This window comes from Argopecten irradians, chromosome 8 (assembly GCF_041381155.1).
Source record: "Argopecten irradians isolate NY chromosome 8, Ai_NY, whole genome shotgun sequence".
In the NCBI taxonomy this organism is placed as follows: Eukaryota; Metazoa; Mollusca; class Bivalvia; order Pectinida; family Pectinidae; genus Argopecten; species Argopecten irradians.
In genome coordinates, this window is record NC_091141.1 from 4,723,118 (window position 1) to 4,746,918 (window position 23,801).

The 23,801-nt window shown below is 35.4% G+C and overlaps 1 protein-coding gene across 1 annotated transcript in view; it reads right to left on the reverse strand.

Annotated features, from left to right (window-relative positions):
- Window positions 1-783: 783 nt before the first annotated feature.
- LOC138328907 (sodium- and chloride-dependent betaine transporter-like) overlaps window positions 784-23,801 on the reverse strand; it is a 39,117-nt gene continuing 16,099 nt past the window's right edge. Inside the window, exons 3-13 of the mRNA XM_069275623.1 lie at window positions 21,209-21,479; window positions 20,695-20,827; window positions 19,447-19,581; window positions 18,750-18,853; window positions 16,900-17,024; window positions 15,299-15,411; window positions 14,173-14,301; window positions 13,723-13,822; window positions 12,177-12,277; window positions 2,537-2,710; window positions 784-1,066 (exon numbers count right to left, since the gene is read on the reverse strand). Of these exons, the coding sequence (XP_069131724.1) occupies window positions 872-1,066; window positions 2,537-2,710; window positions 12,177-12,277; window positions 13,723-13,822; window positions 14,173-14,301; window positions 15,299-15,411; window positions 16,900-17,024; window positions 18,750-18,853; window positions 19,447-19,581; window positions 20,695-20,827; window positions 21,209-21,479 (1,580 nt within the window). The 3' untranslated portion in view covers window positions 784-871. The remainder of the gene's footprint in view (window positions 1,067-2,536; window positions 2,711-12,176; window positions 12,278-13,722; window positions 13,823-14,172; window positions 14,302-15,298; window positions 15,412-16,899; window positions 17,025-18,749; window positions 18,854-19,446; window positions 19,582-20,694; window positions 20,828-21,208; window positions 21,480-23,801) is intronic.

Sequence of the window (23,801 nt, forward strand, 5' to 3'; positions counted from 1 at the left end):
CATAAGAACAATGTGTCTATGAAGTTTCATGGAAATATCTCTGCTGGTTTTAGAGTAATGCTCCGGAAACGATTCTTACACAAAAATCTGCCATTTTCAGCAATGTTTCCATGGTTACAGAAAAAAGTACAAAAAGTGAAAACCTTAAAATAGCAAAAGGCACTACTAGACCATAAGACCAACGTGTCTATGAAGTTTCGTGGAAATATCTCTTCTGGTTTTAGAGTTATGCTCCGGAAACGAACCTGGTACAAACATATGATATTTTCTGCAATGTTTCCATGGTTACGGAAAAAATGCAAAAAATGAAAACCTAAAAATAGCAAAAGGCACTACTAGACCATAAGACCAATGTGTGTATGAAGTTTCGTGGAAAAATCTCTTCGTTGGGCGGGGGATAATTAAAACAATATCATTGTAGATTTTTAGGTACATAGCTGTTTTCGTGGAATGCAATATCTATGTTCTATGTCATACCTCTTTTGCTAAACCACAACTGTCCATAGTAATGCAAATTATATACAGCAGATGACAAAGTTTATGGGACCTCCCATATAAAAGTATAGAACCTGAGGTTACCAGTGATGTTACCAGTGATGCCATATCCCTCTGATAGTTTTCGGTTCGCCTCGGATATAGATCAGTCCGAATCGGCGCACTTGCTTAAAGAATATCAATGATGGTTGCAGGTAAAATACAATATATATATTTATATAATTAATAATGTATATAAGACTTTCGAAAGAAAAGATGAATTTTAATAACCGCATATAATGTTCCATTGAATGACTACAAACACTTGGGGATCATAGGCATTGTTAATCATAAAGCACAGTTTGAAATTCATGACACTTATATCATACTCGTCAAACTAAACCATTTTCGTCATTTCGTACGGCTGTTCATTCGTCGTTTCGCGAGTTATCTTTCTTTGACGGCCTGTAAGATTGTAGTACGCCGTATGGGACCAGCTGATTGGTTTGGACGCGCATTCTCCATAGTCATCTATACGATCTGTATCACTTGGTCCCCAGAGAGCACTCGGCGTGAACAGCTTTGAGAGAGTCTGCAAATACAATGTAGAAGTGTCATAACGTAAAACCAAATATGATACGAACGTACTTTATATTTTGTGGAATTTTGTTATATATCTGTATCCCCGAGATTTTTATTTCATTCAACTTTTACCACCGTGAGTTCAGTCTACCACAGTCTGTCGTTTACCACATTGTCACATTTATTCAATAACAATGCTTGATTTAATTAAGGATAAATCTATCTTTCTGGTGGATTTATCGAAGGATAAAGTTGAGTATGGTATCGGTATTTGTTTCATAGACCGCGTCTAGGGTATCTATATTTGGAATATTTGGAAGCGGTCCATAAAACAATTATCGATACCGTACTCTAACTATATTCTTCGATAAATACACCAGAAAGATATTTAATCTTTATATTTTCAATAGCTCAATATTTATCACATTTAGTGTTTATGACGTTTATAAGATTAAAATAAAATAAAATCGTTTGGCTCTGACAGGCATTTGCAACAGCCACACGAAGTAGCGGGCATTCCTGCCAATTTATCAATGAAAATACAAATAAAATGAGTTACGTCTGATGAAGCATAGTGATAATATCTGGGGGTTTCCCGGCATGAATTATAAGTTATTTTATTAACTGATGTTAAACACTACACAGTGCGAATCAATTTGATTATAGGCGTTTGCATAGTGTGATTACCCACGCTTACACAATTCATAACGTGACAGGATATTTAACATAGTTGTGACGCGGCGTCCGATTCAAACCGCCTGCGTCAAGGAGGTGCATATGACGAACAGTTTCTTAAATTTTGTGATCACGAGTGTTCTACTTTGATCGGGTTCACGTTTTAAATTACTTGAATACACGAATTTCATTATGGTTAGATCTAAATGTCATTATTTTAGGATTTTGGAGATTTTCCAACGAATTGGACATCGGCCGAGGAACATGTACCAACACAGGTAGGCCCACGGTGTCCCACATTCCGGAGACTCTCTTGAACGAGCTGTAGTGTCGTGCTACTGTTTCGGTAAAACTTGTCCTACACTAAGACTGGTTTTTTCCTGACATACCTTATTCGTTTGCATATAACAAAAATATAAATAGGATGTACCTATTGTAGCGAACACCACAGTGTTGCTGAAACAAGATATAAACATTGCGACGTCATCGAAACATTGTATATTTATCATACGCATGGAAGCATTGCTCAAAGATATACGGAAGTAACATAAACAATGTAACTTTTCTACATTTGTATTTACACATGGCGTTACATGTATTGTTACATGAAACATGATCTGCGGTCGTACGATCGGTACTGAAAACACTTAACAGTTTCTGTTGAGGGCCATCTTATATATTCATCCGTATGGCTCCAAAGTGCACGTGACATACTCAATTTCATAGCCATTGGTTGAAATCAACGTGTAATCAATTTATACTCTCAATTCACCAATGACAGTAAATATTTGCGACTATGTAGTACCTTTTTCGTATATCCGGTGTCTCTGTTTCTGTACAGGCTCAACACTATCCAGAACAACAGTGGTACAACTGGCAATAAGCTTATGGTGATACCAATTCCTTGGGCAGCACTCGGGAAGTGGTATGTTCCGAATACCGGGGGCTTGTACCGCACAATACCCAATATTAGGAACACCTGTAGATTGAAAGTTCAAATATAGTTAAATAGCTAAACATCTGAATCTCATTCTGACATCTGTTATTTTTAGCCCACCATCAAAATCGCCTTTCGTCCGTGGTCTGTCCATCCGCCTCACTTTTGGCCTTGAGTTGAGCGATCACCCCTATGTCAACGAGGAAGGCCCTGGATTCTGTTCCCTGGCCGAGACACACGAGACAAGTCTATAAAAGTGGTAGTTTCTGCTCCTGCTTAGCTTTCATCATACAGGGAGTGGGACGACTGGTTCGCCCGTTGTCAGTATAATGTGACCGGGTGGGGTGTGTTGCTTGGTGTTTTCGGCGCCATGCTTCAGTGATATAGCACTATAAAAAGGGCAACAGTTCCACTATACAAGAAGACACTACATGAATATACCGCAGTCTCCTTAAACACGCACCTCGCCCACATACATGCAACAAACAACATACATGGGAGGCCGCCCTTACATGACCCTAGCTGTTGACAGGACGTTAATTAATCGATCAAACAAACAAAAATTCCGTCCGTCTGTCATTCCGTTTGTTAACAATTCTTTTTACCACTATTTCTCAGAAAGTACTAAAGGAATCTGGCAGGTAGGGCGTTAGAATTGTACCTGCTGTCCCTATTGGATAATCGTAAAAGGCGACTAAATTTAGGATCTTATCTTTTCTCTTCTTCTTAACTGACTTTATCTTTCCTAATGTCTCCCTTGGCAACGCCTAACTTTTAGCCTAGAGTTGAGCGTTCGCCCCTGTGAGGAAGGCCCTGGATTCTGTTCCCTGGCCGAGACACACCAAAGTCTATAAAAGTGGTAGTTTCTGCTTCTGCTTAGCGCTCAGCCTACAGGGAGTGGGACGACTGGTTTGCCCGTTGTCAGTATAATGTGACTGGGTGGGGTGTGATGCTTGGTGTCTTCGGCGGCATGCTTCAGTGATATAGCACTATAAAAAGGGCAACAGTTCCCCTTATACAAGAGGACACAATATGAATATACCTGTTATGTATGACACTAAATACATGTAGTTATGAGATAAGGGAGATAACTCCTATAGCTTTTTTTATCAATACATCCTATGAAGGTCATATCATTGATTTAGGTTATAGAACTTTCTAGAATTTAATCATGTATAAACAAATATGTTTGTAAACATGTTGATTTTAAGTAGAGATCTAGAATGATCTATTTCCAGAAAGTTATGTGTGTTTACTTGTTTACTGTTTTTAGTTAGATATTTCTAGAAGTAGAAGGTTCTCCAATATTCTTGAATTACGGTTTAGCTATATATACTCCAGCTGTCCAAGGCTAATCAGAACTGTAATGAGACCTGTAATAAGACATATCAAGAATTGTACAGCGCCATATAAGATTCTATTGGGAGAGCTATTGTGACTTTATCTGTGGATTATTACAACACTTTGTGTGGAGTTATTCATATTGCCTGGAACTTTACAAATCATCGGTGGACATTCAATTTCCTTGTGGATTTGTGATTATTGTTAATTTGAAACCTGGAAGGATCAAGGATTATACCAGGACATTCGCATACAGATAAGTAACACTTTAAATCATCGTACTAGTCTTGTACCACCACCAATTACTTTAGATATTGTAAACCATCTCTGTATAATATTGTATATATAATTAAATTGTGTTTTGAATTTAGCTGCTGGTTTCTCCTTTCTGTTATTCGTTAATGTAACAGAATTGGGGGCTCGTGTCCGAGATCGATATTTAATTTGTGAAATCTAACTTTGAAAAATTAATTTAGAAATTTTCAAAATTTGTGTACAAACTTTGAGTTTACATTTGAAACCAACAGCTAGATAAATATGACTACTATGCAGGTAGAACAGTTTGTTAAAGCGCCATCCCTGGAAGTTCTTTTGCAAGTTAGTAAGAAGGATTTACTGTTATTGGGTAAACATTTAGGCCTTACTATCAAAACTAATTTGAGGAAAGCTGAAATTAGGAATGTAATTATAAGATATTTTGTTGACAATGACAAATTTGACTCTAGTGCATTAGATAGTATAGAGGAAACAGTCACTTCAGAAATCCAAATTAGACAAATGGAACTTGAACATGAAATGAAAATGAAACAATTAGAAATAGAAAAGGAGTTAAGAGAAAAAGAAATAGACAAAGAAAGAGAGTTAAGAGAAAAAGAAATTGAAAGAGAATTAAAAGAAAAAGAGATTGAGAGAGATCAGATGTTAGAGCTAGAGAAGCAGAAAATTCAAGCTGAAACAGAACTTAGAATGAAAGAATTAGAGCTAGCTTCTCAAGACAGTTCAAGTTATCTAACTTTTAGGGGTTTACAAGGAAACAGAGGTTTTGATGTCAGTAGAAACATTAGGTTAGTTCCTCCTTTTCAAGAGAAAGAAGTTGACAAGTATTTTTCTGCATTTTGAGAAAATAGCTGACAGTATGAAATGGCCTGAAGATAAGCTTACAATGCTTCTTCAGAGTGTCTTGATTGGTAAAGCTAGAGACATTTATTCTTCTTTATCTGTAGATGAGATTTCAAATTACCAAGTAGTCAAGAAAGCTATTTTGAAAGCTTATGAGTTAGTTCCTGAGGCTTACCGCCAGAAATTTCGAAACTCGAGAAAGAGAGATGAACAAACTCATGTAGAATTTGCCAGAGAAAAGGAACAATTATTTAATAGGTGGTGTGATTCTAAAGAAATTTATGAGGATTTCGGTAAATTGAGGCAATTATTGTTGATAGAGGAGTTTAAACGTTGTGTCCACACAAACATAAAAACTCATTTAGATGAGAGAAAAGTTGAAACACTTAGTGAAGCAGCTACAATGGCTGATGATTACGCTCTCACCCACAAAGGCTCATTTGTTAAAAACAGTTCTCAAGACAAAAACAGTACCACAGGTACTAGTAAATTTGGTCAGCCTAGGAACCCAACCTTTAGTGGCCCTTCCAACGACAAACCTAAATTAGGTGATAAAACTAAGTCTGCTTCTAAAACAGATCATAGGGCAGGTGTGGGGTCTCCTTCTGGTCCTGTTTGTAATTACTGCAAGAAAGTAGGGCATACTATGTCTGAATGTTATTCTCTCCAGCGTAAGGAGCAAAGGCGTAAACAGTCAGTTCCTTCTGTGTTAGCTATGTCAAAGCCTAGTCAGAAACTTAGTGATATTGTGGAAGATTCTAAAGTGTCTGTTGAGATTAAGAGCTCAGAGTCTGATAGTGTCTTGGAGAAGTACTCTCCATTCATTTCTGAAGGTTTTGTTTCACTTACTAGTGATATTACCAACTTGAAACCTGTGAAGATTTTGCGAGATACTGGGACTTCTCATTCTTTGATATTAGATGGCGTAGTGCCTTTGTCTGAGGAGACCTCATCTGGTAGTAGTGTTTTGCTTCAAGGTGTAGAGTTAGGTTTTGTTAATGTGCCTCTCCATTGTGTTTATTTAAAGTCAGACTTGGTTACTGGGCCTGTCACCATTGGTGTTAGACCGGAACTTCCCATACAGGGCGTGTCGCTCATTTTAGGCAATGACTTGGCTGGAGAGAAAGTTAGGGTAGATCCCTTAGTGTCCAGTATCCCTGATAAAACAGATGATGCTGAGACTATTCAACAGGAATTTCCTAGTATTTTCCCTTCTTGTGCTGTAACTTGTTCAATGAGTAAGAAGGTTTCTGATGTTGCAGTAGTTGAGGATCATTATAGTCCAGGGTTAGGTGACACTTTCTTGGCTCATGATATAGAGGATGTCGGGAGCAAGTGTGATCTTTTGAGCAATCCTGTAGACTTTGATAGTGATAGAGTTGTTCCTAACAAGGGTACTTCTTTGTCTGACATGATGAGTAAAACATCTTTGTCTAGAGAGGAGCTTATAGTAGAACAGGAGAAAGATCCTGAAATCTCCTTATTGTGTAATCGGGCTTTGAGTGAGGAAGAGGCTGAGAAAGTCCCGGTTTGTTACTTCCGTCAGTCAGGTGTGTTGATGCGCAAGTGGCGCCCCCCTGATGTGTCTCCCGAGGAAGACTGGAAGGTTGTCAATCAAATAGTTGTCCCACAGAGGTATAGGCAAGATATTCTAAGTTTGTCTCATGACGTACCTATGGCAGGGCATTTAGGTGTGACCAAGACTTATAACAGGATCTTAGATCACTTCTTTTGGCCCAAGTTGAAACGGGATGTGGCTGATTTTTGTAGGTCTTGTCATACTTGTCAGGTGGTAGGGAAACCTAATCAGAAAATCCCTGTTGCACCTTTGCACCCCATTCCAGCATTTGAGGAACCATTTAGTAGAGTCATTATAGACTGTGTAGGTCCTCTACCCAAAACTAAGTCTGGGAATGAGTATCTTTTAACTATTATGTGTGCTTCCACACGCTTTCCTGAAGCCATTCCACTCAGAAATATTAAGGCCCCTAACATAGTCAAGGCTTTGGTTAAATTCTTTACATTGGTTGGTCTTCCAAAAGCTGTCCAGTCGGACCAAGGTTCAAATTTCATGTCTGGTATTTTTCAACAAGTCATGTACCAGCTCCAGATCAAGCAGTATAAGTCTAGTGCTTATCATCCAGAGTCTCAGGGTGCTTTAGAACGTTTTCATCAGACATTGAAGAATATGATGAGATCTTATTGTTTTGAAAACAAAAGAGATTGGGACGAAGGTATACACATGTTGTTGTTTGGCGTTAGAGAATCTGTACAAGAATCTCTTGGCTTCAGTCCCTTTGAACTTGTGTTTGGACATACTGTACGTGGTCCTTTGAAAATTTTGAAAGACAAAATTTTGGACGAAGATTCTAAAGTGAATCTCTTAGAGTATGTGTCTAACTTTAAGCAAAGGTTGACAAGGGCATGTGAACTGGCAAAAGAAAATTTGGCCGTTACTCAAACCAAAATGAAAACATGGTATGATAAAGATGCCCGTGCAAGAAGTTTTGATCCAGGTGACAAAATTTTGGCTCTATTACCAATACCGGGTCAGCCTTTGCAAGCTAGATATTTTGGACCTTATGTTGTTGAGAAAAAGGTCGATGATGTTAACTACATTGTACAAACTCCAGGGAGGCGCAAGAAAACTCAATTATGTCATGTTAATATGCTTAAGGAATATGTAGATAGAGAAGAGAGCAAGACCTCTCAACCTATTGCTACTTTGGCCTCTGTACCATCACAAAGTGAAAGTACAGCTGATATTTGTAAATTAGACTTAGATGGTGGTGTACAAGATGTAGGTTTAGACTGTGGTGTTAAGTTACGGAACTCAGATGTGCTCGCGAACTTGGACAAGAAACTATGTCATCTATCGGAAAAGGAATGCAATGAACTTAAAGATTTGATACTTGAGTTTAAACATTTGTTTCCGGATACACCAGGCAAAACAGATGCTATCTATCATGACGTGGATGTAGGCGATGCGCCACCTGTCAAGCAACATCCTTACCGTGTCAATCCTTTAAAAGAAGAACATTTAAAGAAAGAAATTCAATACATGTTGGACAATGATATTATTGAACCAAGCAAAAGTGAATGGAGCTCTCCATGTGTTCTGGTGCCAAAGCCAGACAAGACATACCGGTTCTGTACTGACTTCAGAAAAGTAAACTCTGTCAGTAAAACAGACTCTTATCCAATTCCAAGGATTGACTCGTGTATTGACAAAGTTGGCAAAGCCAAGTACGTAAGCAAGTTTGACCTGTTGAAAGGATATTGGCAGGTGCCATTAACAGAAAGAGCTAAAGAAGTGTCGGCATTTGTAACCTCGCAAGGTTTGTACCAGTACAAAGTTATGCCATTTGGTATGAAGAATGCCCCGGCAACATTTCAACGTCTTCTTAACAGCGTGATATCAGACCTGGAAGGCTGTGATGGATACATTGATGACGTCATCAACTACCACGACACGTGGGAAGACCATCTACGCGGGATTCGTGAATTCTTCGAAAGACTCACTACCATGAAATTGACTGTAAACTTATTGAAATGTGAATTTTGTCATGCAACTGTTGAATTTTTAGGCCATGTTGTAGGACAGGGGCAGGTTAAACCTGTTCAGGCCAAAGTAGAATCAATTATAGATTTTCCAGCTCCTGGAGGCAAGAGAGAGCTGATGAGGTTTCTTGGTATGGCTGGATACTACAGAAAATTTTTGTCAAAATTTCTCTGTTATAGCAGCTCCACTTACTGCTTTGTTAAAGAAAAATGTCAAATTTGTCTGGTCAGACGAATGTAAGTCTGCCTTTGAGAAATTGAAAGCCATACTATCAAACTCACCAGTTCTGACTGCTCCAGATTTTAATAAACAGTTTAAACTGTTTGTTGACGCCAGCGATGTAGGTGTTGGTGCTGTTTTGATGCAAGAAGGTACTGAACAAATTGACCATCCAATTTGTTATTTCTCGAAAAAGTTTGACAAACACCAGAGAAATTATTCCACCATTGAGAAAGAATGTTTAGCGTTGATTTTGGCCTTGAACCAATTTGATGTGTATCTCTGCACTACAGTTGTGCCTGTGTTGGTCTTCACCGACCACAACCCTTTGACATTCATTGGGAAAATGAAAAACAAAAATCAAAGAATTCTCAGGTGGAGTTTGACTTTGCAAAGAATACAATCTTGACATCAAACATATCAAAGGGAAAGACAATATTCTAGCTGATGCTTTATCAAGGATTTAAATATTACTTGATATGTCAAGAAAGTTTCCTTTTCAAGAAAACTTTCTTTTCTTTAAGGAGGGGTGTGTTATGTATGACACTAAATACATGTAGTTATGAGATAAGGGAGATAACTCCTATAGCTTTTTTTATCAATACATCCTATGAAGGTCATATCATTGATTTAGGTTATAGAACTTTCTAGAATTTAATCATGTATAAACAAATATGTTTGTAAACATGTTGATTTTAAGTAGAGATCTAGAATGATCTATTTCCAGAAAGTTATGTGTGTTTACTTGTTTACTGTTTTTAGTTAGATATTTCTAGAAGTAGAAGGTTCTCCAATATTCTTGAATTACGGTTTAGCTATATATACTCCAGCTGTCCAAGGCTAATCAGAACTGTAATGAGACCTGTAATAAGACATATCAAGAATTGTACAGCGCCATATAAGATTCTATTGGGAGAGCTATTGTGACTTTATCTGTGGATTATTACAACACTTTGTGTGGAGTTATTCATATTGCCTGGAACTTTACAAATCATCGGTGGACATTCAATTTCCTTGTGAATTTGTGATTATTGTTAATTTGAAACCTGGAAGGATCAAGGATTATACCAGGACATTCGCATACAGATAAGTAACACTTTAAATCATCGTACTAGTCTTGTACCACCACCAATTACTTTAGATATTGTAAACCATCTCTGTATAATATTGTATATATAATTAAATTGTGTTTTGAATTTAGCTGCTGGTTTCTCCTTTCTGTTATTCGTTAATGTAACATACCGCAGTCTCCCAAAACACGCATCCGCACAACATACACGCAACACACCGCATACATGCATGGGAGGCCGTCCTTACATGACCATAGCTTTTAATAGGACGTTAATTAATGAAACAAACAAACAGGCTAAAGGGATCGTTTTCAATTTTGATATATAGGTTTCTCTAGTTGTGTATTTTGCATTTTGGGACCAATCGATCAACAAGATGGCCGCCAGGTAGCCATCTTGGATTTTGATAGTTTAAGTTTGTTACCGCTATTTCGTAGAAAATACTTGGGGATCTGTTTTAAATTTTATATGCAGGTTCTTCCCCTAAGGCTCTAGTCTTACATATTGGGACCGATCGGTGAACAAGACGGCCGATAAGCTGGCATCTTGAATTTTGATAATTGAACTTTGTTACCGTTATTTCGCAGAAAGTACTGAAGCGATCTGTCTAAAATTTTATATGTATGAAAAAGTTTGAAAAGCAGAGAAGATCCCTCTTTCCAATATGAGACCTAGATTATTTTTTGTGGGCGCAAAGATCCCTCTGGGATTATATGACCGATGTCGTTGATGACGAAATCGTTTGCACTTCAATAAAGCATTTAATATTTGTTTTATTTTGTTTAGATAAAAGTCATTTCATCGATTCTTCTATTGTCATGATAATTATTTTAGTGTTTTGAATTTTGCTGTTGTGGAAAATTCGTAACTTACCCTTAAATGTGTTCATTTTTGTGAGAAAAGACGAGAATAACTGACACTGGTTTTTTATTGTTTTATATTGCATATAATATCCACGATGATCCATCACAATGGAAAACACAGTTGTCTTAATGTTCTATTAACAGCTAATTTATATAATTTCATCAGCTAATGTATTTCCTATCAAAACCTAGTGTATCTAAACTTAAAAGCTGATGTATTTACTAGTACAAGAAAACAACAGCTGATCCATTTCCTATTAGTAGATACTATATTTACTATTTTAGTTAATGTATTTACAGTAAACAGCTAATATATTTACTATAACATTTATTGTTCATTTTCATTTTCTAGTAAGAGTAATGTATTTATTATCAACAGTTAAAATGTTTTCTATTTATAGCTAATTAACTTACTTGTGCTGTATAAATTTGTCTTCTTTCATTGTCCCATTTTACTGTTCGTGTCATATTGTGTAATCGTGTTCGTTTTGTGTGTTTTGATAAAGGGGCAGATCGCTTTGAAAATTTAACAATTATTTGTCCACACGGTTGGAATTACTTCTTTGTCCCATAATAAACTTACTATTAACAGATAATAAACTTACTATTAACAGCTGATGTATTTACTATAAATAGCTGATGTACATAAAGTATGTAATATTAACGGCTAATGCATGTATTAACAGCCGAATAAAATGTATGCAAGGACGATTCTGTGCGCAATGTGTTGCATGTATTGAAGTATATGTATGTATGTATGTTTTGCGAGGCTACGGTATATTTGTTTTGCTGTCCTGCAGGTAGGGCGTTAGAATTGTACACATGATCGTTAAGGCGACTTAATTTAGGATCTTATATTTTGTCTTTTTCCTCTTTTTCTTCTTCCAAACGTCTACCTTGACACCACCTCACATTTGGCTTTATGTTGAGCGCTCGACCATGTCAGGTAAGCTCTGGGTTCTGTCCCCTGTCCGAGACGCTATAAAAGTTGTAGTTTCTGCTCCTGCTTAGCGCTCAGCATACAGAGATTAGGACGATGGGTTCGCCGGTTGAAAGTATAATGTGTTCGTGTTGTGTCTTATATAGCGGAACTATTGCCCTAGTGCTATATCACTGAAGCATGCTACCGAAGACACCAAGCAACTCAAAAAACAGCTAGTAATATCAAACGCAATATCTGAAACTTATTTAATTATACCATGATGTAGTAATTGTTTTATAGCATGCTGTGGAGGTCTAATTGACTAGTTTATAGCATGCTGTGGAGGTCTAATTGACTAGTTAATAGTATACATGTGCTTAATTTGATAAAACCTCATTACGTTTATACTCACGATGTAGAGGACGGGACATATGAATGCAGCGGCAAACCGTACCAGGTGTGGCATTGGTCTCCCATTCATCAGCCTCACGTTCTGGTCAATCTTATAACCTCCTGAAATTATACAATTCACTTTATCTTTCTATCATAGAAAATATGATAAAAGTGCTTCTTTGTGAACATTAGTTTATAATTTGGTTTCCTTCCGCAAACTTCCGCAAATTTAATTTGTTGGTTTTTTTAATTTTGAAATGATATATTTTCAGTTATCGTATATATGTACATCTCTTCCCTTTATTTACTGACATATGGTTAAATAGAAATTATCAAACAATTTTCTTGTGTCTCAAATACCCGATCAAATTATTTAACAATCTGACCCTTCTAGATTTATGACACTAGATGAGATGCATGAAACCTGTCAGAGTACTGGCCAGTCACAATAGACATTTATACATGTACAGGTCGGATATCACCCATTGTACCAATTATGCATTTGATTTCATCTCTTATATTTTGTTAGCAGTTAGGATCTAGAGATCGGCCATCTCTACGGGTCGATGTTTGGAGACTCCGGAAATCGCCTGCTCACTTACTGCTCATTTAATAAATATACATTGGAACAACTATTTAATTGGCTGTTTTACCTTTAAAGTTGTATAGTCTGTAACTTTCGCTATTTTTGTCATAGTGAAAACTGTTTAAAGTGTCTTACACTTTTTTCACCGTCTGTCCAAGGTTTAAACTTTCTAATTTTACCATTTTTTAAAAAGTTGCAGCACTGGAAGTATTATTAATTATAAAAGTGAAAAACCTTTTAAATGTGTGCACGTGAAAAATAGACTCAAAAGATGCCAAATCATTCCGAACTCTTCCGAACATCGTCGCGACAATCTCACGAGAGTTGTGAAACCAAGAGAAAATATCAACCATTTTTCGTAAACAAAACATGTGGGCGACCTCAGCAGACTGGATCTACAATGAAAATGATGCTCGCAAATTACTATATTTGATACACACAATATTGAATTACGGCAATGTGTGAATTAAATGTTTCAAATACTCACTCTGTGGACATATACCAGCACGATCTGCTCATATTAGTCATAATGAAAACATAAACAAACGTGCGCTTACGCTAATTAACTGGATCGCCACGTGCAGGTCGTGTTGACGTCAGTCACGTGATATGATTCGGAATTCCAAAAAAAAAAACCCGAAGGTACTGAACATGGCGGTGATTGAAGGCGTTTTATTCAATACCAGGAAGATATTACCCTAGATTCCGGCTCTCTTATAGACCGACATATGCTTTTGGGGAGCTAAATCATCAAGTTACATGTCAATGTTTAAATATCAGATGCTTAAGTGACATATTGTTACATAGAAATTGGTATGAAATATAATTTTAATAGAAAACAGAAATTCTGTTGTGATATTTCGTTGATTTGTTATTTGATTCCGTTTTGTTAATGCAAGGTTATGAATAAAAGATATACAAATATAGAATAAACATCTACATCACGAAATTATTTCTATTATCCTCTATATTAACATACCGTATATCCACATGAAAATGATGCACTCTGTTGTTGCCATGACGAACATGCCCATAGATGCAATATACCACCCCATAAAATGGAACAGGTATGCTCCGGCCTATGGTAGAAAGGTTAAAACATAGTAAAGACTTCAAGAGTACATTCTGCTAAAATGTTGTCAAAACAGCAATTTTAGGTGAATATCAAGAGTATTAGGATTTCATTTTTTTTTTTTTTTACTTTTTTCAAACGTATTCCAAAGTGAAAGAAAATATGTCTATAAGATACGGATGAAATTCTACTGCTTTTCCTATACGTTAAGGAATATGTTAGGTGAAATTTAAGTCGAATAAGTTGTCGTTTTATGATTTATGATAATCACGATAGCACAATTCAAAAGTGAAATAGATATCTGTGTAGTGTACTAACATATTCTAAAAATATATTTATGTAAATAAGATATACTACCTGTGTACAGAAGGGCAGAAGAAGAAAAAGCATCGAAATGAATGTGACGAGACACGATATCTTCGGTCTTCTTTGTAAACAAGGTACGAATTTCAGGAGGAATCTGTTAAATATCTCTGCGTAAAATATCTGTAAAAAAGGAAAGGTCTCCATCGATGAAGAATGTTTCGGCAAAGGTTGTTTTTCAATGTCTACTCTGTCTGCCACACCATAAAAAATTACAATCTTCATATTCTTCGAAATGAGTACATATTAAAATTATATGTATTTGAAGATATTTAAACAATCAATGTATTTATATATTATTATATCAATTACATTCTTCAGGCACTGTTTTGTTGGAAAACAAGGAGAATCAGCTTATAAAAATATAAAAACCAACTCTCAATAGGCCATAATAGAAAATGGCGCAACTTCATATTATTAATGTAAACGTGTGTACCTTGTGACGTCACGCTATTTGTGACGTCATTAATTTGTTCTTTGAAAAATAAACATATCCCTGAAGAGCCATCATGAAATGGCGAATGTACAAGAGGAAAGTCGTTGACTTTTATTTCATATATATATATATATATATATATATGGATATTTAAAATAACATTTTGCCCTCCGCTTATGATTTAGAAATTACTCCCGAAACTTAGTACTGTGTTAGTACTTAAAATGAAGCAAGTGCTCATGTATGTTCTATCAACCAGAAAAACAATAAACGTGCACATGTTTCTTTATTTTGTGAAAACACGTATAAATATATGTGATTATTAATCACTTCTATTGAAGACCAATATTTCAAGAGTTTGTCTAAATATCGATATGGCTTCAAGTCAAATCACCTTAGTTTCTCACTGTTTAGGGATTTGTGCGACGAAAGGACAGGTGAAACAAGTAAATCTTCAAAATTGTTACCTTAGTTATGCGCCAAATACAAAAAAACGCCAAATTTATTTTTAAAACACCAATATTAAAACTTCCTGGTTTTATACAAAAACACCACAATTTCCCGACGTCAAAATATCTTAATTTACTATTCCTCACATCCATAGAATAGATTATCCAAGAATCGTGAATAACGATTACTCCAAATTCTAAATAAAAGAATTAGACTTAAAGGTCTGTTACCAACCGCAATGTCCGATGTCGCCACCAGAAATGCAACGAAGAATAACACAAGCCAGAGGTTAGGTAATGGGAAGAATGAAAATGCTCTGGAGAAGGCAACAAATGCTGCCGAGTTTCCTGTTAGAGAGAAAAAATGAAATTCACATGTAGTGAGTACATTAAAGATTGTCAACATCGGCTTTTAATATCTGAAACGTGTCACACATTTTAAAAAAATACACACATTATAGTATTTAATAATAAATAATTTATACAATGCCTAGTCAGTTTTGGCTTACGAGACACGACATATTTCTTAAAAAGCGTTATTAATAAGGGTAAAAAGAACAGCGTTTTCTCATATATAAAATATTACTCTAGCTAAAATGTGTTGAAGAGATTCCTCATTCGTTAAGAAAATTAACTTTTCTTTTGCACTCATAATTTGAAAATCTGATGAGATGTCATTAGCCATTATAAAAAGTAGTTCCCGGAAGATCTCATGATTATTTGGTCTACTTTGTAATTTTAAGCTAATTGCATGGCGTTAGCGTCCCATGATTTCCTTTTTCTTTCTGATTATTTCTGAAGTTAACTTTATAAAGAAGTCTATCACAGTCTATCGATTCAAATCTACAAAACAGTCTAAAAATGGGTTCATATTCCTTCTAGTTTTAACCCAGTTTTGCCTCAAGTTTAGTATTTACTTTATATAATTTATTTGTTTTTCGATAAACCTAAGAGATTTTTTCTGATAAATGAATCTCAGCTATACGTTTGAGTTTTGTTATTTTTACAAACCCTTCATTTTAAACCTTAACAAAAACTTAATATTTAAGTTAATATTTGCTTCGTATATTAAGGTAGGAAGAAATATACAAAAATGATTGAATTAAAGAAGCATGCAATATGTGTTTACTTTAACATAATTTAATTTCATATGTTACACACCCATTTCTATTGGTTAGATCTTTGAGGTTATTTTTCCATAGATCGAAAGAATTGTACGTCACGTTTTATGACGTCATCAATACAAAACGTTTTCGCGACGTATTTTAAAAGCGGTACAGTCATTGGCCAAACTGAATAATTGGAGATGTATGCCTAATTAGTACCTGATTGAGTTATCTGAATTAAATTATAAGCATTATTCTCAATATCTTTTGGGGTTATGAAGTCATAGACAAAAAACGGACGGACATTCTTTTTCATAGACGCTTCACGCCTATGAAGATGTCCTTCCGTTTTTGTCTATGACTTCCTAACTCCAAAAGATATTGAGAATAATGCTAAGAATGTATATTGTAAACGTTTTGAGCATGATAGATTGAAAAGTATTTATTGTTATGTGATAAATGGTTATCAGATATCATCAGGTAAAGCATTTGAACATTCCAAAAACCGTATTGCATTCCCTAGTGGAAGTACCTCTTTACCATTGTTACTACGTTTTAAAGAGTATCATATTCGATATTGTTAATTGTTATTTGATTTTCTTGTCTTCTCTATTTGCCCTATTCGGAAACTGTGACTTAGGCCTGAAACAGACATATGTAATCCAAGCTCCGTTGTTTCTTGTTATCTTACTAAATTAAGTCATGTAACACCTTATTGCTATTAACCTACCTGAAAATAGTGTATCGTCGAGCTTCATCCCGCTCTCGTGTGCCATCACCCCAATCACAGAATATATAACCATACTGGTAAAGATACTCCCGGCCACATCCATTATACACGGAATCACAGAAGCGCTAAACAGGAAAATATCATGAATACATGTCAAATGAGATATACCTTTACTGTTTTATCGAAGAGAAATCGGCGGTATGCTTCGCTGAGGTATACGAGATATACAAAAGGCAATATTTCCACTATTAAAAAGAGACACAACGCAAATAAACTGCAGTCTGCCAAATAGACATATGCACAACGCAACACATTACGCACATGGAAAGTCGTCTTTGAAAGACTATGGTAGCCAAATTGAATGAATATAAAACTTGAAGAAAACCCAAATCAAACGCGATATCACATATGATATACGTATGTGCACTGTGAAGGATGTACTTTGACGTAACAAAGCACTTGTTGAAAACATGGTTAACAGCATAAGTGTACAATAAAGGGAACAAGAAGAATCAAAACACCAAGCAACCAATTTTGGAAATTATGGAATTACTGTAGTGACCTCAGGATAACTAATGGAACTTCCCTTAATTTTCCATTTCATTTCATTTCAACAAATTTTATTGCAAATAATATGCAAATGGATTTGGCAACAGGCAAAGCCTATAGTAGCCATCTCCAAACAAATCCGGTTTAGTACAATTATCAACAAAATATTTTAATATTTAACATTACATTATGAATGAATATTATTATTAGTGTATCTCCCCAACCTATCATAGTAGAAAAATCTAAAAAAATCTTTTAGTTTCAGATATATATTCTGATATAATTCATTGCAATAAATATGTATTTTTTTCTTCATCACAATTGTCACAGCCATGCAGTAGAGTTTTTGCGTTAAAATGCGAGTGGGGGATATTAGAGTTATGTCTTTGGTTCTGAGTGATGATCTTTGTTCATTAAATAAAGGACATATGAAAAGATAGTGTTCGGCTGTTTCATTACCAAGGCCACAAGAACAAATTAGAGAATCTCTCAAATGATCGCAAAATAGGTCAGAATTTAGATTGCTAGAGGAATTTCTGAACTGGCACAGAGTAATATTTATAATTCGAGAACCTTTGTTTATAAAGGTATTTGTTATATCAGGTTCCATTTTATTAATGTTAAAAAGGAGTGTTTTAAATTGTGCAACAGTATTAACATTCGATAAGTCAAAGTTTAAAGCGAAAGAATTAAATTCTCTAAAGGTACTTGGAAAAAAACTAGTATAGTAACTTGCAGTTCTGCACATAGGAATATTAAAATATCTTGTCATCCTTAGTGGATATCTCTCATTTTCAGGCTGATATAAAAATGGTTGTACAATTTCAATCAAATGCTGTGGAGCAAATCCACGGAGTATCTTAAACATAAGAATAAGTTTGTGTTTTTGACGCCGATCAGAAAGAGATTCCCAAGCTAGTTCTTTATAAAGTATATCATGGGAGGTACCTCTGCGCAATCCCGTTATAATCCTAGCGGCTTCTAAGTGGACAGACTCTAACAGAAGTTTACATTGTTCAGTACAGTTATCCCATAAAACATCAGCATATTCTAAAATAGGTAAAATATAACTTTTATAAATGTTTAAAAGAGTTTTACGTGACACTCTTTTTTTTAATGTTTTTAAAATATTTTTCCTTTTAAATGCTTTCTGGTATACATAATCTATGTGGTGAGTCCATTTACAGTCGTCAGAAAGTAGAACTCCTAAATGTCTATGTGTGTTAATTTTCCATTGCCTGAAGAAATCCCGATTAGTTTGATGAAGCGTAATATGTGCTTATATAATTATGATAACGTACGAGAATATACTTGTTCGGAAAGGTGCTCTGCTCCCTATTTCCATAATCCCTCCATTGGCTATACACAGAGAGTAGGCGGCAGCAAATCCGGCTTGAACCCATAACTGTTCATTAAAACAAACTGGTTTTAGTAATACATATCCTAAATGAATATATTTGATTTTTGATCATTTATTTCTTTTAAAGCTACCACGACACTACCCCGTTTTGGGAATAGTACATTTTTAAGCTAGTATATATATACGCAACACACCGCATACATGGAAGGCCGTCCTTACATGACCCTGGTTGTTAATAGGACTTTAATTAATCAAACAAACAAACAAAAAGTACATATGTATTAACTATGTGGTTTCCGTTTCAATTATTTTCTGGAAAAAATGTACATGACGCCCTATAAATGCAGGATTTATTAGTATTTATTCGAAAGTTAACTAATCTCCCCCGTGCTTTCTGCGCTGTATGCCCCTGTAAATATTAAGATTTTTGCAATTTTTGAAGTTACAAAATAGAAAATTGATACAAAACTTTAATTGAAAAAGAAAATGCATATGATAAAATTAATATCCTTAAATAGCTTCAATTCTTTTTCTTGAAAATGTACTTACTATTAGTTTATTAAGATTATTGTGGGCTATGACATGTTAATATTGTTCAACGAAACATCGTTTCATGATGATCCATCATAAATTGCTACCTCTAAGTCCCATAACTTTGTGATGTCAGGGGTGAGGAAATAGCTCATCCCTGCCACGGATCCAGGCGCAATCAGTGTACGTATCCAAACAATGATCAACAGCAAAATCGGCAAAAACGTGAATACATACATGACCTACAATGACAGTATGATGACATTTTGTGTACCTTTATGCGACATTTATTACTTAAAAAGAACCGATAAAAGATTTCGCAGATAAATCATATCTATAAAATGTTATTAATGGAAATCAAAAGCGGATCATTCTTTTGAATGAGTATGTTTTTAAATGTACTTTGTAAACCAAATCTTAGTCATTTGTAAACAAAATGAAATATTTTGATATATCTTAACTCATAATAATATTTATAAATGTAAGGAAAAAAAAGAAATAGATAACAAAAGAAAAAAAACTGAATAATATTAGCAATCATTCCAGTTTCAACTCTCTAACTTGGTTTTGCTCGGAATAAGAATGTGTGGTAAGGTCTCTAAAAACATTTGAATGAGCCGAAAATGAGCAACTTAAGACAAATGGCAGATTGATGGACGGGTGTTTTGTATCATAAATGACAAAAAGTACTTATTGTACTTAGTGACCATGATGCCCTCACGGCCCTACTATTGCATTCGATATCCGTAAAAACCTGTATACCAATTTTCATTAAAAACGAAAGTTAGAACAATGAGAAACCATATGGCAACACCTGTTTTCAAGAGATTAAATTAATATTGGGTTCGGCATCCTTCAAATCATAGGTATATGTGTGTTCATTTTCGGAGTAATAAGATCATCAAAATGTCAAACAAAATCAGATGCCTCTATTTCATTACCATGGCAACGCAGATTTCCACAGTTTTACAATTGTGCTTGGTATTCCTCATAACCCATATCAAATTTCAACTAATCGTACAATGTCTTATTGCTGATCAATCAGAATGAAAGGAAATGAAAATTCTACTGATAGACGGGAAATTAAAAAGTGCGTCCACAGCTCTACACTATGATGAATATTTTTGCAAAGATACGTGCCGTATTGCTCAAGAAATATCACGGATTAATGAGAGTAAGAGGAAAAAAAAAAACAATATGTCTCTCAAACAAATAAAAGTAGTAAGTTAAGAATCCGACATTATCAGTGTAGAATGATTAAAACTAGGCTCAAAAGTCCGGCGGTTTAACATTTGGACACTTCTTCGTTCTTAGGTAAAGAAGAGAATTAGCATTGTCAGTAGGTAAACTTTTACCTTTCCTATTGATTCCGCACTCTTGATAATACAAACACAGCAAACAGTTGCAAATATCACAGCACACAGAACCAGGTCCCATCGCAGTGTTTGGAAATCGTGTATACCACTAGATATCTGCAACACCTTATGACTGAAATATAAACATTGATATATGTAGATAAATAAAGTTTTAATTTCCAACCGTACGTACCAAGCACAGATCAGTCAATGGACTTCCATCCCCTTATTGTCATTATCATTATGACGTCACAAATTTCGTGCCAGTGCAATCACGAATTATTTATATATAAATTTTAGATGCACGGACTCTTGGGATTCAAAATGAAGCGCAAGCGCACTTCATGGAATTTGCCCCTGTCCAGTAAGCATTCATATTGGCTATAAATGCGATCTGAAAGACGTTCAATGCCTTTATGAACATTGATTTATTCTCTTAATCTGAAAAGATTCGCAGTGGAATCGTAATTGATTCGTTAGAGAAAGTATATATAGTGCAAATCAGTCTACTTACAGGAAAAACTCCTCTTCCGCTAGCACCTGTTGAACCCCTGATGTCGCATTGTATGCAGAACTATCTGGTAGAGAAACGTTCATCGTTGCATTCATTCCAGGCTGTTTGCTGTACGAGTCTACACAAGCGAAAGTGTTCCACGGGTTGTCACAACTTTTCCATGGTAATGGCGACATAAAACTGTATCCGATATATTCCATAATCCATAAACGAAAGCTGGGTGCCATCATCAAATATTCCAGGTTGATAATAAACATTCCGAATCCTAACCCTACCAATAGGAAATAATGGAAGGAAATCATACAAACATCTCCAAACACTTACAAATTATATATAGGACTCTTTCATATGTTGATAGATATGACGGTTAAATCTTTGTAACATACTGGCCGTTATTCCACCTTCAGTTTAAACATCCCATTTGTGGTCACGTTCTGGTGACATATTGCCGTACCTCCAAGGTTTCGACCCAGCTTCTGAAATGTCCGTGACCCTTAATAGGACGTTAATTAGATAAAAAAAAATCTACTGAAACTAACACTTCGTCGCATCATGTGTACATATAGCTATAATGTGCTCATTGGGTGGTATGACTATAATTTCAGCTCACCTGGCCCACAGGGCCGGTGAGCTTATGTCATGGCGCGGCGTCCGTCCGTCAAGTCGTAGAGTTGTGCATGGAATGTAATCAAATTTAACCATAAACATAGGGGAACGGAAACAGAGTTTGTATAAATTTTGGCTTTGTCCCCGGGGGCAGGAGGGGCAGGGCACAATAAGGGAAAATTGTTTTTTTAGATCGCTACTAGTCATAGAGCTCTGCATGGGATGTAACCAAATTTGGTCAGTAACTTCCATTGTGGAAGGGGAACAGGTTTTTATAAATTTCAGCTCTAACTCCCCGGGGGCAGGAGGTGCGGTGTCCAATAGGAAAAATAGAGGTAAAGTCTTTAACCCCTTAACTCCTAACTACGCATTTCATGTCAGTGTTGGAAAAATTGCAATATCTCCCTTATTTGTTGTGCTATCGGGATAAATAAAAATTATTTTCGGCAACGTCTTTGTTCTCTTTCAGTGAGTTGAAAAATCATGCCAACTTAATTCAAAACATTTTTAAATTGTTGACGTCGTGTGTCAGATGGCGTAATCGCCGGAGCGCGGAGATTCGAATTTTGCAACAAGTGGCAAGAATGAATATTTGTATCACTTTTGTGTGTGACCACTTATATTGAAAGAAATTCACTCTAACAATATTTTATTATAATGTCTATACAAGGGTTTGACAGAGGAACTAGAACTAGATATGTGTACTTCATAAATAGAATGGACCTCTATTGAGGTTTATATAAATATTAACAAACTAGTGTTCCTAGGCAGAGTTTGTAGAATGAAAAGAACGAATTTGATTTTTTAGAATTTTCAATGTTAGCAATTTTCTAAATAATGTGACTACGTATGTTTAAAAACGTTTCATTCCAGACATTACTAAAATACTTAAGGAATATAACTTATAAGAATATATCTTATTTTTCGATAACAGATCTTTTCCTACTAGATATTGTTGGAAGGCTTTAGTCCACAAACCTGTAACTATGTATTAAACAAACGCCAGGAAATCGAGAATGTCAAATGACGCAGAATTCACACGATTCTTATCTTTACATGATTTTTAAAACCCCATTTCTTTTGGAAACTAGCTCTACGTCATCCAAATTGCCTTGAAAATGTAAGGTACATAATGAAAATGAATGTGTCTACGTTTAGAAGACTCTGTAAAATGCATGCCCAAAAATTGAAATAATATGGCAAAATTAATGTCATGTTATCATGTCTATTTCTAAAGTAATTTTGTCAGTGAAAGTTTTAGCGGTTATCTCCCTTCGAACTATCGGCTGAAATTTGTGTATTTGGTACTTTTTTTGTATTTTGTAAGTACAAAAGCGACCATGCTGTAATGTTATTTTTGTAATGTTGTAAGGGGCCATCCAAGCTTAAAATGCCGCCATCAGACATGCTGATGTTGACAAGGGTATGCTGCTTCAGCAACAAGAAACAACTTTTATATGTTAACAAGCGCATGGTGTAAGTGTATATTGTTACAAATATGTTTATCTTCATCAGCCACTCATGTGTACTATGTTTATAGAGAAATTTTGGAATTGTTAGTTGAATGTTAGGTAAAAAGTATCGTTAGCTTGCCGTGTGTTTTTGACTAGTTCTAATGATAATATATCTTAGTAAGCGCTTTGCAAAATACTTCAGTATCACTTTTTGAACATATATAGTATACATGTAAAGGAAAACAAACACTCTCTATACGTTGTATGCACTTTTGATGCAAGTTATGGATATGTCAGTTTAGTAAGATTGTTCTTTCTATTGTATTGTAGCTTTTTACCACAACAAATCTACAGAAGAACCTGTAACAACAATTATGTACAAGACGCATCAAGGCGCCACGTTATGATTGACACTGTTTCATGTCCTAATAAAACAGTAAAATGTTCAACGGTGTGATGGTCATCTGTTGGGAGACCTTACCGTCTGAGAATGCCCAAGAACATTTAAAAATATCATTATAAGTATATTTTAC